This window comes from Rutidosis leptorrhynchoides, chromosome 6 (genome assembly GCF_046630445.1).
Source record: "Rutidosis leptorrhynchoides isolate AG116_Rl617_1_P2 chromosome 6, CSIRO_AGI_Rlap_v1, whole genome shotgun sequence".
Taxonomy (NCBI): Eukaryota; Viridiplantae; Streptophyta; class Magnoliopsida; order Asterales; family Asteraceae; genus Rutidosis; species Rutidosis leptorrhynchoides.
The window spans coordinates 15935112-15951990 of record NC_092338.1 but is presented as its reverse complement, the minus strand read 5'-3'; the positions used below and the strand labels follow the sequence as shown (position 1 = coordinate 15951990).

Genomic DNA, 16879 nt, shown 5'->3' with positions numbered 1-16879 from the left:
GTTTCATATAGACAATTGACCACCCAAGTTGACCGGCGATTCACGAACGTTAAAACTTGTAAAAACGACATGACGATATATATATGGATATACATATAGTTAACATGAGATTATGATAAGTAATTATCTCCATAAGTATATTAACAATGAGTTATATGCATAAAAACAAGACTACTAACTTAAGGATTTCGAAACGAGACATATATGTAACGATTATCGTTGTAACGACATTTAAATGTATATATATATCATATTAAGATATATTAATATATCATAATATCATGATAATATAATAATTTAACATCTCATTAGATATAATAAACAATGGGTTAACAACATTAAATGAGATCGTTAACTTAAAGGTTTCAAAACAACACTTACATGTAACGACTAACGATGACTTAACGACTCAGTTAAAATGTATATACATGTAGTGTATTTAGATGTATTAATATACTTTTGGAAGACTTCAAGACATATATCAAAACACTCATACTTAACGAAAATGGGTACAGTTACATTCCCATTCTTTTTCCATCAAGAATTCTAGTCGTATTCATACCCGTATTATACACAGCTTCTAGACGTACTTACTGTGGGTATATACCAATAGGAACTAGCATGGGATTCCACTCTTGATTATGTCATGTATGACTAATCAATTTTAACTTCTACCATGAACTAGTCAACTAACTAGAACTCCTTTTAATCCCACTCACCACTCACCACTTACCACTCATCATTCACTCCATTTCACTTCCAATTCACTTTCTAATTCTCTCTCAACACACACACACACACACACACACTTATGAACGAATTTTACCAGTAGCTAATCATCATCGTCATCAAAATTTACTTCAAGAATCAAGCTATAATCATCTTAGGAAGAACACTTCAAGAACACTTCGAAAATCCTTTCAAGTTTACTAGTTTACATCCAAGCTTTCTAATCCATTCCAAGTAATCATCTAAGATTAAGAAACCTTTGTTATTTATAGTAGGTTATCTTTCTTATTCAAGGTAATATTCATATTCAAACTTTGATTCAATTTCTATAACTATAAACTATCTTAATTCGAGTAAAAAATCTTACTTGAACTTGTTTTTGTGTCATGATCCTACTTCAAGAACTTTCAAGCCATCCAAGATCCTTTGAAGCTAGATCATTTCTTGTCACTTCTAGTAGCTTTACCTACTAAACTTTAGGTAGTAATGATGTTCATAACATCATTCGATTCATATATATAAAACTATCTTATTCGAAGGTTTAAACTCGTAATCACTAGAACATAGTTTAGTTAATTCTAAACTTGTTCGCAAACAAAAGTTAATCCTTCTAACTTGACTTTTAAAATCAACTAAACACATGTTCTATATCTATATGATATGCTAACTTAATGATTTAAAACCTGGAAACACGAAAAACACCGTAAAACCGGATATACGCCGTCGTAGTAACACCGCGGGCTGTTTTGGGTTTGATAATTAAAAACTATGATAAACTTTGATTTAAAAGTTGTTCTTCTGGGAAAATAATTTTTCTTATGAACATGATACTATATCCAAAAATCATGGTTAAACTCAAAGTGGAAGTATGTTTTTCAAAATGGTCATCAAGACGTCGTTCTTTCGACTGAAATGACTACCTCTTACAAAAATGACTTGTAACTTATATTTCCGACTATAAACCTATACTTTTTCTGTTTAGATTCATAAAATAGAGTTCAATATGAAACCATAGCAATTTGATTCACTCAAAACGGATTTAAAACGAAGAAGTTATGGGTAAAACAAGATTGGATATTTTTGATTGTTGTAGCTACGGGAAATATTGTAACAATTCTATACAAATCATAACTTAACAAACTTATATTGTATTATTCATGTATTCTAATATATATTATGTAATCTTGGGATACCATAGACACGTATACAATATTTTGACATATCATATCGACCCATCTATATAATATATTTTGGAACAACTATAGACACTCTATATGCAGTAATGTTGGAGTTAGCTATACAGGGTTGAGGTTGATTCCAAAATAATATATATAATTTGAGTTGTGATCTAGCTTGAGGCTTGTATACACTGGGTCGTGGATTGATCCAAGATAATTTATATTAATTTATTTCTGTACATCTAACTGTGGACAACTAGCTGTAGGTTACTAACGAGGACTGCTGACTTAACAAACTCAAATCATTAAAACGTAATAAAAAATGTTGTAAATATATTTTGAACATACTTTGATATATATGTACATATTTGTTATAGGTTCGTGAATCAACCAGTGGCCAAGTCTTACTTCCCGACGAAGTAAAAATCTGTGAAAGTGAGTTATAGTCCCACTTTTAAAATCTAATATTTTGGGATGAGAATACATGCAATTTTATAAATGTTTTACGAAATAGACACAAGTAAATGAAACTACATTATATGGGTGAATGATCGAAGCTGGATATGCCCCTTTTTAGCTTGGTAGCCTAAGAATTTGGGAACAGACCCCCAAATTGACGCGAATCCTAAAGATAGATCTATCGGGCCCAAAAAGCCCCATTCTGGAATTTGGAATGCTTTAGTACTTCGAAATTATCATGTCCGATGGGTGTCCCGGAATGATGGGGATATTCTATATGCATCTTGTTAATGTCGGTTACCAGGTGTTCGCTATATGAATGAATTTTATCTCTATGTATGGGATGTATATTGAAATATGAAATCTTGTGGTCTATTATTATGATTTGATAATATATAGGTTAAACCTATAACTCACCAACATTTTTGTTGACGTTTTAAGCATGTTTATTCTCAGGTGATTATTAAGAGCTTCCGCTGTTGCATACTAAAATAAGGACAAGATTTGGAGTCCATGCTTGTATGATATTGTGTAAAAACTGCATTCAAGAAACTTATTTTTGATGTAATATATTCTTATTGTAAACCATTATGTAATGGTCGTGTGTAAACGGTATATTTTAGATTATCATTATTTAATAATCTACGTAATACTTTTTAAACCTTTATCGATAAAATAAAGGTTATGGTTTTTTTTTAAAAATGAATGCAGTCTTTGAAAAACGTCTCATATAGAGGTCAAAACCTCGCGACGAAATCAATAAATATGGAACGTTTATAATCAATATGAACGGGACATTTCAATTCAAACCTTTCATAATTCTTGAAAACACTTCAATCGATAGGATGAACCAACTGCACTTCATCTACGGAAGAAGAGATTGATGCATATAGTTATGCACCTGAAAACACTCAGAACCTGAGTAAACATTTAACACATGTCTGTACTAGCTCCTTTGGCATTGTTATTACCGAAAATAACATTGCAACTCTTTTTCAAATTAGCCAATTTTATCACAGCTTCAGCAAATCAACTTTGACTTCCATTCGAATTAGCCTTATTTTAACCTCGATATATAAGTTTGCATGTCGTCATCGTTACCGTTTATATTCCACCACATTAGCAGTAAACTTACCAGCAACTTCAATGAATTTGAACTTTTTGAAAAATCATTATATTCATTGAAACCCCATCGTGTATTCATCTATACCCTATAATAATAATTGCCATACCAATTACCGATAATCAGCAATCAGTATTTCGAATCTCGTAGCATTTCTACATCAATAGTCATATGTATACATATAATAATTAGCTCCTAGAATTACGATCTTCAATTCTGAAATTTTGAAAAGCACCCAGCCTACGAATCAATACATTGAACTTTGAAAAAGCTGAATGAAGCAGCAGAAACTGTAGGCAACCGTAAACAACCTTAATCATCGGAAGTTTGATGATAAAGAATAGTATGTTGGAAAAGCTCAGAAAAGTTGGAAATGGAAAATGGATTGAGCTAACCACGAAGGAGACCAAGGACAAATACAAGGACCATACCCTATATTCAAAGAATCCAGGTAATTCTGGATCCGTTGAAATCTTTAGAGAATATCTTGCTCCGAAGTCATGTTAAAATCTTGCGAAAAATTTTTCTTAATCAACCTTCGAACTTGGAAATTCCAAAATATCATCATAAATATCTTCGATATTTCTGAGGATATTTTCATAAATATTCTCCTCTGGAATTATATACCTCTTCGTGCTTCCTGTGTTTCATTATATTGGAAACTTCTGTAAAATTTAAGTTTAATTTATGAATGAATTCTAGAGAAATGTAAAGAAATTGATGCATGAATTAGTATAATATAATGACACTTGATCAACGTGATTATATTACAGTAAGTCATGCTAAGTTTCTAATGAAACATGATGATTCACAGACCCTACCATCATCATGTGCCATGTTACACGACTCTTACATTTACCTAATCTTCAAACATATTAAGAACATATCTTATTGATAGTTCTCTTTTTCCGGATATTCTGGTAATTTGACAAATCAAATCATGCTACTACCTTTCATTTCTACTTTGTATATTATGATAATTCGAAACTTCATAGATACGAATTCCGAACTATTACTTGCGAAAAGAAAACAAAAGCATGAAGCTCCGAAATTGAAAGGGGGTATAAATCGCAGCAAATAAAAAAGAGCATTAACTGTGGATGACAATGATTATAGAAGACAGAAGATGGAACTTTGAAATATAAAGGAAAATATAAAGCTCGATAACAACACATAAATTACAAACCGTGTATGTCAATATTTATCGCAACATAAAGACACGGGAGAATTAAAAACACTATAACCCCAAGGGCGAAGTAGAAGAAAACAGATTCCTCCGGTAGAAGTTGAAAAAGGAGAATGATTGTTGCGATAGCAAGAATAAGGACAAGGATCAGAACTAGATTAAGCATTTTCACAATCTTTTGGATGTATGAACTAAGAAAGAAAGTATAGGAATGGTGAGAATAATGGAACGGAAGAGTTTAATTTATAATGGAAATATCAGACAGAGTAATCGAGGCAGATCACCGTATTTAATTATAGAGATCTTAATTCTCTTATTCGTTGAAGAATCAAATCTTTTAGATTTCGAAGATTTCCTCTAAATCCCTTAAACTCCGGAAATCAACCCTATCTGCATCAAAAGATATGACGAAACTTTATTTCTCTCATTTCACTCTTTCGTGATAGCTTCATTTGTACTCTTCGAATAATTGAATTGTTTATTCATATTACACAACGGTGATAAAACTTTATTTATCAACTCATATTCGTCATAAAAACATCTTTATTGTTAGCCATGACGACCTAGATCAAATTTCGGGACTAAATTTCTTTAACGGGTAGGTACTGTGACGACCCAGAAATTTTTGACCAAATTTAAACTTAATCTTTATATGATTTCGATACGATAAGCAAAGTTTGTAATGTTGAGTCTCAAAACTTTTGAACTGTTAACATAGTTTCAGATAACCTTCGACTATTTTCGACGATTCATGAACAATTGTTTTAAATAAATAAATATATATATATATATATATATATATATATATATATATATATATATATATATATATATATATATATATATATATATATACACACACACACATATATAAATAAATATAAATGTATGTATTGGAAATAATAAAATATAAATGAATCATTAGAATTAAAATGTAAAATAACAATTAGAATAATTAATTTACTGTTATTATATATAAATATATATGTTGTCATAAAATATATATATATAAAATATTGTTATGTAAATAATCAGTAAATGTCATCATCTAATATAATATTACATAAATAATAATGATATTATATTAAATTACAAGCTTGAATATAATTGATATATTAATATTATTATCATTACTTTCATTATTATTATTAATATTAACATTAATATTTGTATTGGTAATACTATTACTTCTAAAAGAAAAAATATATATATATATATATATAAATTTGAGTTGTATTATTATTATTTTGATATTATTATTATTACTAGTATTATTATTAATATTTTTATAGTATTATTAATATTAATATTTTAATTTATGAATTTTATATATATATATATATATATATATATATATATATATATAATCAAATATATATAAACTGATATATATATAATTACATATACAATACAAAATACAGATTTATGTTTATATATAAATAAGTATATATAACTACGGTATATGCATAAATAAATATAAGATAAATACGTAATTCTGCTTCATATCGTTATCCTTCTGTTTAATTTGTCTGCTTAATTGCTTAAAAGTCGATATCAATTATTAGATCAATCCAAATTCCGTTACACATCAAAGTCTTAGTTTTGTCTGTTCTTATTGTTTTCTGATAAAATACAGCTCGACCATCAATTGCAAGAAACCAAATGTATTGCTCAAAAACAGTGTCAAATTTGATCAACAATACACTCTCAGTATCAATTATAACCCTTTCTAATTTCTATTAATTGGGCGATTAAACAGAAAATTAAATATTGAGGCTCGAAACTCTGTTCTTTTCACTTTTTACTCATATTTCGAATTCAAATCGAAAGTCAAAATCTATAAGTGCAGTTTTGTTGGGAATTCGTTAGTGAAACTATCTGCAAAGTCACAGCTCCCAAATCCTTTTATCGAGTTCTAATTATAGAGTCAAAGTTAAAATTTCAAAAGTTAAACGAATCGTTCTTGACAAAATTCGAATTTGTTTTTGAGTTTATGGATCAATTAATGATTCAAATAGTTTCTATAAAAGATTTGCAACATATTTCATGTAGGATTCATGAGCTAAAACGTTCCCAAATTCATAATCAATTTTCTTGTTTTGAACCGCGACATACAGCATGTACTTTCTAAATTTTTTTTATTTATTTATTTTCGTTTTCTAAATAATACAACCACTAAACATTGATGTTGTTTAATTTTTTTGATGAGCCGAATTTTTTTTTTATAATTGATTCACTGATATGAAAGTATCCATGGTCGAGTTGAGTTTTTTTTAGAAAATGAGTAACAGCGATTGCTGTTGTTATTTATTTTATTTTTCTGTTACTGATTAATTTCAATCACACAAATAAATCATTTCTGTTGTGTTTATAAATCCTAAAACCAATTCGTTACTCTGATGTTATGTTTGGTTTCATTCTTGGTCGATTCAAATTTGGTGATGATAATGAAGAAAAAGGAAGATAATATATACGGGTTATATAAATTTAAATTTAGGTTTAATCAGAAAGACAGAATAGAACAGCTAGTTTGAGAGTGTGGTGTTTAACCGAGAGGTCTCGGGTTCGAGCCCGGGCATGGGCTGTTATTTTTGGAACAAATTCTTTTTGAGGTAGTTTTATAACAAAAATTTTATTATCATTATTATTGTTATTTTTATTAGTATTATAATATAATTAATATTATTATTTATCACTTATTATTATTATTATTATTATTATTATTATTATTATTATTATTATTATTCTTATTATTATTATTATTATTATTATTATTATTATTATTATTATTATTATTATTATAGTAGGCATGATTATTGTTAATATTTTTATTACTAATATTATTATTATTACCAGTAATATCGTCTAGTATTATAAATATTATTACTAAAATAAGTATTAGTTATCAATTATTATTATTATCATGATTACAATTGTGATTGTTATTATTATTGTTATTACTAACATTATTATCATAACTTTCACTACCAGGAAAATTATTATGCTAGTTATTATTATTATCAGTACTATTATTATTATTAGTATCATTATTATTAGTATTATCATTAAGGTTAAAATATAATATCATTATGATCAAATTATTATTTAAGTATTATTATCATTAGTATTAAGATTATTGTTATTATCAAACTTTTCATTAATAATTAGTATTGTTATTAAAATTAACACTTTTATTAGGAATTATCATTATCAGTTTTATTAAAAAACCTATCAATTTAAAAATTTACATTTTTATTATTATTATTAATATTAATATTATCATTATCAATATCTTTACTAACAAAGTGACTAATGATATTATCAAGATAATTATTTTCAACATCATTATTAAATCTAAGTAATAGTATTATTATCATGATAATATATAAAAATATATTTACTACACATAATCTACTATATAAATATTTCTATATATAGAAATGAAAATTTATATAATAAAACTTATTAGATTAATAATTGCCACCAATTGACACGAATCCTAAAGATAGATCTATGGGCACTAACAAGCCCCAGTCAGAGAATTTGAACTGCTTTAGTACTTCGATTTATCATGTCCGATGTGAGTCTCGGAATGATGGGGATATTCTACATGCATCCTGTTAAGGTCGGTTACCAGATGTTCACCATATGAATGAATTTTAATTCGCGAGTTACGCGTGACAATATATGAAATCTTGTGGTCTATTATATTATTGAAAATGATTGTTTATGATAAACTAATGAACTCACCAACCTTTTGATTGACACTTGAAAACATGTTTATTCTCAGGTATGAAAGAAATCTTCCGCTGTGCATTGGCTCATTTTAGAGATATTACTTGGAGTCATTCATGATATATTTCAAAAGACGTTACATTAGAGTTGTTGAGTTCATCAAGATTATTATTAAGTCAATTATAGTTGGATATATTATGAAATGGTATGCATGCCGTCAACTTTCGATGAAATAAAAGTTTGTCTTTTAAAAACGAATGCAATGTTTGTAAAATGTATCATATAGAGGTCAAGTACCTCGCGATGTAACCAAATGTAATGTATTCGTCCAGATGGATTAGGACGGGTCCTTTTAGTTTGTATCAGAGCGGTGGTCTTAGCAAACCAGGTATGCATTAGTGTGTCTAACTGATAGTCGTTAGGATGCATTAGTGAGTTTGGACTTCGACCGTGTCTGCATGTCAAAAGTTTTGCTTATCATTTCGTGTCGAAAATTATATGCTTATCATTCTTAAGTCTAGACACGTCTTACTGCACTTACTGCATAGATAGTGTATAGACAAAACTCATATCTTAGCGCATCTGTTACTGTAAACTTTGCCTGACAACTTCCGAAGATTCCCCCGTAACTTATGGGATTTTGGTATTATATATGCATATGTAAATTATGTATTGCAGGGTACTAATCTACATCCTATAAATCTATTTCGTATCGAAAATCCTTCATCTGACCGTACCAGATGGAACTCGCAACTAGTTCAAGTCCCTCGGATTCCGATAGCTATTTCGACAGCTATTCCGATATGGATATCCACTTGAGCTCCGAAGGAAGCGTAACCGGAATGGATCAACCAATTAGCCATCATCAATTCATCTGATGGGTTCGTAGCCGACTTAATCAATGGAGACGTGAAGAAGGAGATCCCTTCCACCAACCAAATACAGCTCTTGGTGAAGAACTTGAAGCACTTACCGGCGAACCTATCCGAAACACCATTTTCAGCCTCATTTCTAGAGTAGCTCGACACGATTATATTCTATCCACAATTCTAAACCTTATTCATCCGCTCGTTCCGATCGATAATCATCCCGGAATAATAGAAGAAGTCAACAAACTTCGCGCTCGAGTAATCAATTTGGAGAATATGGTGCAAAATTTACCAGCTTCAGCAACATCACCAGTATCAACAGTACCACCAGCAACAACACAAACCACAACAACACACGCCTCAACATCACAATCTGTACCTCGAGCATAATCATAGTTCTACATGACGTTCTACATCATTTATCTTCGTACGACATGACGATTATGTAATCTCTAATGTTCTAGAGATTATATATTCTTGTTCTAACGGTAAATCAAATGAATTTAATATCATATTGACTCATTAAATCCATGATTACATCTGAAGAAAATATATATGTATATATATTTTCATAAAGATTGTAATTAAAAATTTTTTCGTACAAACTGTTAATGGTGAAAATATAACGGGTAGGTAATACCCGAGGAATATCTAGATTTCACATTAATAAGTACACTGTACATTCTTTCAAATCTAATTCAACAGTTATTTACTATCCTATTTATAACCACCGATATACGTATCCGTTCACCGCAAAATAACCATTTTCATTCAATTTCATATTTGGATTTTGATCTATCAGAATCCAACAAGTGGCATAATGAAGAAAACATTGGACAAAATAAAATTTGTTAGAAACAAACAAATTAACTATGAGAAATTCTGTTAAGAATCCACGCTAACAAAGTCCTAGCTAATTGTTAATTCCTTATTCATTTATTTATCGCAATTTAATTATCGCAATTTAATTATCGCAATTTATTTATCGCAATTTAAATTCTCTCAAATTTATTTATTGTCATTTAATTTCTGTCATTTATTTTACGCACTTTAAATATCGGGACACGTATACAAGGTTTTGACATATCATATCGACGCATCTATATATATTATTTGAAATAACCATAGACACTCTATATGCAGTAATGTTCGAGTTAGCTATACAGGGTTGAGGTTGATTCTACAATAATATATATACTTTGAGTTGTGATCGAGTCTGAGACATGTATACAATGGGTCACGAATACGTATTAATTAATTCGAATATTATATATTAAACTATATATGAATTATTGGATTACTAATTGTGGACTGCTAACTGTGGACTGCCAACATTGGACAATTAAAATGAATTAAAATATTGATTATAACATATGAAACTAAACAATTCTTCAAGTTTGCCACTTGATTTCATCTTAAACCTCATTTGTATCTTGACGATTACAATCTGCGATTCAAACCTTTCATAATTCTTGAAAACACTTCAATCGATAGGATGAACCAACCGCACTTCATCTACGGAAGAAGAGATTGATGCATATAGTTATGCACCTGAAAACACTCGGAACCTGAGTAAACGTTTAACACGTGTCTGTGCTAGCTCCTTTGGCATTGTTATTACCGAAAATAACATTGCAACTCTTTTTCAAATTAGCCAATTTTGTCACAGCTTCAGCAAATCAACTTCGACTTCCATTCGAATTAGCCTTATGTATTTTTACTACAAAATACAGTATAGTGAGTTTCATTTGCTCCCTTTTTAAATGATTTTGCAATATATATTTTTGGGACTGAGAATACATGCACTGCTTTTATAAATGCTTTACGAAATAGACACAAGTGATCGAAACTACATTCTATGGTTGGATTATCAAACCGAATACGCCCTCTTTTTAGTTTGGTAGCCTAAGAATTGGTGTTTATTATAATTGCCACCAATTAACGCGAATCCTAAAGATAGATCTATGGGCACTAACAAGCCCTAGTCAGGGAATTTGAACTGCTTTAGTACTTCGATTTATCATGTCCGATGTGAGTCTCGGAATGATGGGGATATTCTACATGCATCCTGTTAAGGTCGGTTACCAGATGTTCACCATATGAATGAATTTTAATTCGCGAGTTACGCGTGACAATATATGAAATCTTGTGGTCTATTATATTATTGAAAATGATTGTTTATGATAAACTAATGAACTCACTAACCTTTTGGTTGACACTTGAAAACATGTTTATTCTCAGGTATGAAAGAAATCTTCCGCTGTGCATTGGCTCATTTTAGAGATATTACTTGGAGTCATTCATGACATATTTTAAAAGAAGTTGCATTCGAGTCGTTGAGTTCATCAAGATTATTATTAAGTCAATTATAGTTGGATATATTATGAAATGGTATGCATGCCGTCAACTTTAGATGAAATGAAAGTTTATCTTTTAAAAACGAATGCAATGTTTGTAAAATGTATCATATAGAGGTCAAGTACCTCGCGTTGTAACCAAATGTAATGTATTCGTCCAGATGGATTAGGACGGGTCCTTTCAAAAATGCATAAACACACAGGGTGGTTAATCTGTGGTCATGAACAAAACATATGACTCAAGAAGGAAGAGATATGAGTGGCTCACTACATGCGAGACCGGTAGTCAAGAAAACCATATCTTCTATGAATCGTTGAAGCACATGATTCACCAAAATCAACGTACTAAATCAAGCCATGGTAATTTATTCTTTCTTGCGATTATACTTTGACTTTTAACTTGTGCGGATTTTTGAGTCGCTTTATGTTTCGATTCATTTTTAGGAGCGTACAGTTGATGATGCTTGCACAAGATATGTTATATGTGCGCGCTTCTACATATGCGAACGTAAGGCTCATGTATAAGTTACCACTCGAATATTGTTCTTTTTATTTATGTTGTAAGTTCTATAGACACGGGTGTTTCAACCCTTAACAGTTAGTTTTCTTGTATCTAATGATGATATTAATGAGGTCGAAGTTAGTTCATAATCTAGTTGTATACAGCAGGTTATTATTTGCATCTGTTCACATGGCCAGCATTTTTAAGAACAACTGATCTTCGATTAATGGATGTCAAGTTGTTACATTAAAAAAAAATCAAATAACAAACAGAGACGAAATATGTATGTATTATACCAATTAAAATGAAGTGTAAAGTGAGATAAACGGCTGGAATGTTTCAAGAGCTTATAGCTCAACAAGCTGCTACTTGAAAAACATGTGTGGACTAAATTGCCCTCGTGTGCTTGGCACATGAGCATACTTAACGTCAAAAAATTTACGGGTGTTAGTGGCTGGGTCATCTATGTCGAAAAGTGATAGTTCAGGGTCATCTAAGTCGGAAAAAAAAAGATAAAGGTTAACCGTGCATTTTGATACAAACATGATGGAACATCCACACAATTTTGTCTTTACAAAAATGGCCAACTTCCTTACATTAATAATAATAGAAAATACAAATAATGGATCCTCAACATAATGAATATATATACTCAACATAATCAAACAAAGTGAAACCTAAATAAATCTAGAATCTTATACTTAACATGGAGAGCAATTTGAAATGACTACTTTATTTAAAAGAATTGCCAACGTATAAAAAGAAATGTGACAATTGAGTTCACATTATCACGAGAACGACAGTATAGAAGACAGGTCCAAACGCCAATCTAAAAACAGTGCTGGTCTTTAACGACGGATGAAGGTGAAATTGAAGCTTATCTAATTGCTGACTCTACCTGCAAATCAATATAAAATAATATCGTTAGCTCCATTAAATTACATAAGCGATCTTTACAATCTAACCGCCATACTTGAAAAGTTAATGAAATTCACGAGAACACAAGTAAACAATGTTGGTAGAGTCAGTTAAATTCGTGAAGTAAATCAAGCACTGTTGTAAAAGTCTCCAGACTAGTCGTGATTTTGATGTAGTCTAACAAGTCTTCTACTTAGCTGATTTTTTCGATGAAAGTAATCAAAAGTCTAATTTAGACAGTCAAAGTCAAATTTTTCGGTTCAAATTCGGTTTTATTCGGTCAAAGTACGTCAAACAGTCAAAGTCGTTAAACGTGTGACTTGGCTGATTAATCCCTAAAAGGTCTCAACAGACTAATCCACACCCTCAACTAGCAACTTTTACAAGCTCGAACCAAGTTAACATAACTTCTTAATCCAAATCCAGTATCTAATGTTTTAGGGATAAAAAGTTGGAATTATAAATATCAAATATCATATGTATTTTTGGAAAATAGTGCTTAGGTCCTTTTTAGTTCAACTATTTCATGCAGGATATAAGTGACTACTACTGAAAATGGACAACACGATATATTTGGTCTACATATATGCTTTTGGAACTTGAATATCTAGGATATGTGATCAGTTAAACTGCCCACTAAAATGACAGATATACCCTTGTAACAAAATAGTTGAAAGGTAGAGAGTACAAGACATTATTACCTCTAAGGATTACTCTCCTGAGGAAGTTTGGATTAGTTGCTAACAATATGTTAGTATAATTCTCAATCTCTAAGCTAACATCAAGGATCCAATGAGCAAAATTACGATGTTGAAGATAAAGAAGCCCTACAAAAACACGGTAAAAAACGATTAAAACACTATATCTCATATTAAAACTGTGAGAAAGAACGGGAGCAAGAATGAACATTTTCACACATTTTTCCATGAAGCTGAAAATTCCATACGAGGAAGATCATTTATTACTCCAAGGTCATATACCGGAGTACCGTCAGGATAATACAATCCGTAGTTCCTTTCCGACGTCGGACCAGGCTTCAAGTTCTCATTAAAAAGGGCAAAAACATAAATATTAATTGGTTGTGAAGGGTTTGCAGGCGTCCCTTGTGGTTGTTGCATTCTTTGAATCAAATTCTTATGATAAATCCCTGCATTTTCAACGGTAGCTCCAAGTTCATCTTCGTCTCCCTTTGAAGGCCATCCTGTCTCAGATATTTGAACTTGAATATTACCATAACCTAATCTTTTTATAGCTGAATAAACCGCATCAATTTGAGCATATAACATGTTGTCGTATCTCAAATTCGTGTTAGGATCAATAACCCCCTCATTTGGCTCAAAAAGTACGTACTCCAAACGTACATTATTTGGGTCATTCTTGTATGCAAAGTATGGATACGCATTGATCAAAAAAGGCGAATTGGTTTGCGAATGGAAGGCAAGAATAGGTTGCAAATATTGGACCAAATCTTCCCTAAACGCCCCTAGGGACGGTGGGAATGAAGTTGCTAATATTTGAAGTGAATGAGCCGTGGTTATGAAAACTTGTTTGTCTAATCCAAGATTAACTAAAGCTTGATACATTCCTTGCATGGCTGGATATAGATATTGTGGTAATTGACTATCTTGCCCTTCTAAGATTTCGTTCCCAACGGTGATACAAGTGATTTTCGTTTGAGAAAGATAAGGTTGTACGTTTTGTTGAATCCATGTTTGAGCTTCTTCAGGATCTTGCATTCTAGGAAGGTACTCGTTTCTTAATCCTATGATGAATTCAACATTTGAATTCGCGAACGAAATTAAGACTTTCGGGTCGGCATCATAGAGCTTAACTCGACTAATGTTTAAAGTTTCCAAGAGAGCCAATACTTGTGATGGTTGTGGGAGATTGTTGGCTATTTGTCCATAATTTACTCCAATTTCAAGTGTATATGTGCCAACAAATAATCCTACAAATTAGCACAAAAACAAATGATTATTCAAATAAGTAGTTACTACATAAAAACGTAATTAGTGTAGTATTATTTACTTCTACCAATTTATAGCATAATAAATACTCAACGATGCATTAAGAATTATAAGTGTAACGAAATTATTATTAATACATAACCCAAATCAATAGTAACTATTGATGATCAAAAACCCAGAAACCAAAACATTAAATTTAATATTTTGTTAAGAACCCAGAAACCATAATTTCAAAATTTATGAAAAAAGATGAAATACCTGATAAAGCGAGAAGTAAAACAATTGTATGAACAATAGCTGCCATTTGACGCAACATTCAAATTGAAGGTCGAAAGATTCGGAATATGTACGATGATGTTTGGGGTTTAAGACGATGTTATGGGTTTATGTTTATACAAATTACACGGCCTTATATATATACACAAAGTAGAAGAATAACTTCGAATAATCACGGGTATGGTAATTTCCTACACGTGGAAGGTTTTGGTTGTGAATACTTGATAACCAAGTAAAACTTGAGAGCGAGTTGAACTTGGTGTACCAAGTATAAACTTGGTTGATAACATAAACTTGGTCGACAAGTTAAGGGTGATCTGAGAAGTAACATTACAAATTTAACTTTGTGAATTTGGAACGAACTAATTGAATTGGTGACTAACATTGATGACAAGTTAAATTGATGACTAATTTGTTAGTCATCAAATTAATAATCAAATTTAACTTTGATTATTTAACATTGATGACAAGTTAAATTTGATGACTAACATTGATAGACCGAGTCTTGAGGACCTCAATTATCCCACATTATCGAGTGTAGAAGCAGAGTCTCTTGAGCTACCGTTTAACGAGAAAGAAATCCATGACGCTATCTTAGAATGTGGTAGTACTAAAGCGTCGGGACCGGACGGTTTCAACATGCGTTTCTTCAAGAAATTCTGGGAAATAATCAAAGTGGAACTCATTGAAGCTATTGTTTGGTTTTGGGAAAAGGCCGATTTCTTGAAGGGGTGCAATGCATCTTTTGTTACACTAATTCCAAAGAAGAATTCCCGGATGGGTCTTGGTGATTTCCGGCCGATTAGTCTTATTGGAAGCTATTACAAAATAATAGCCAAAATGCTCTCGAATAGGCTTAGAAAAGTTGTCCCTCATCTTGTGGGGCCCGAGCAAAGCGCATTCCTAAAAGGTAGGTTCATCCTTGACGGTGCATTGATCGTAAATGAATCCATTGATTACTTAAAGGCTAAGAAGCAAAAAGGTTATATCTTTAAAGTGGACTTCGAGAAAGCGTTTGATTGCATCAATTGGGAATTTTTGATGGAGGTTATGAAGAGTATGGGCTTCCGGAATAAATGGAGGGATTGGATTATTAATTGTATAAAGTCAGCGTCTATCTCTATTCTCGTCAACGGCTCGCCAACAAGTGAGTTTACTCCAGGAAGGGGCATTCGTCAAGGCGATCCATTGTCCCCGTTCTTATTCATACTTGCGGCCGAAGGTTTGAACATCATGACGAAAGCTGCTACAGTAAACGGTGGTTTCAATGGGGTCGAGATTGGTAACGACAGAGTGTTAGTTTCACATCTACAATACGCGGACGACACCATCTTTATCGGGGAGTGGAGTAAGCAAAATGTGTATAATTTACAAAAATTGCTCAAGTGTTTTGAACTTGCTTCGGGCTTGAAAGTCAACTTCCAAAAAAGCTTTTTATACGGTGTGGGTGTCGGGTCTGAAGAGTTAAGTCATGTGGCTAATCTTATTGGATGCCAAATAGGGAAATTCCCGTTCACTTACCTCGGAATTCCTATCGGGTCAAAGATGAATAAAAAGAAAGAATGGGATGTAATGATTGA

General features: G+C 31.3%; 1 protein-coding gene across 1 annotated transcript; it reads right to left on the bottom strand.

Moving 5' to 3' along the window:
* Positions 1-13758: 13758 nt before the first annotated feature.
* Positions 13759-15327, bottom strand: LOC139855737 (glucan endo-1,3-beta-glucosidase 14-like). Its single transcript, XM_071844989.1, has 3 exons — positions 15282-15327; positions 13974-15004; positions 13759-13883 (listed from the first exon to the last, which is right to left on the bottom strand). Exons 1-3 carry the CDS (start codon positions 15325-15327, stop codon positions 13827-13829), a joined length of 1134 nt encoding a protein of 377 aa, XP_071701090.1. The 3' UTR covers positions 13759-13826.
* Positions 15328-16879: the final 1552 nt, after the last annotated feature.

What these genes read in the sequence shown, in the direction of transcription:
- LOC139855737 (XM_071844989.1), bottom strand. Translation starts at nt 15,327, where the DNA reads ATGGCAGCTATTGTTCATACAATTGTTTTACTTCTCGCTTTATCAG. An exon ending in TTTACTTCTCGCTTTATCAG is followed by an intron (nt 15,005 to 15,281) that starts GTATTTCATCTT and finishes GCTAATTTGTAG; the next exon opens with GATTATTTGTTGGCACATAT. An exon ending in TTTCAGCTTCATGGAAAAAT is followed by an intron (nt 13,884 to 13,973) that starts GTGTGAAAATGT and finishes GTGTTTTTGTAG; the next exon opens with GGCTTCTTTATCTTCAACAT.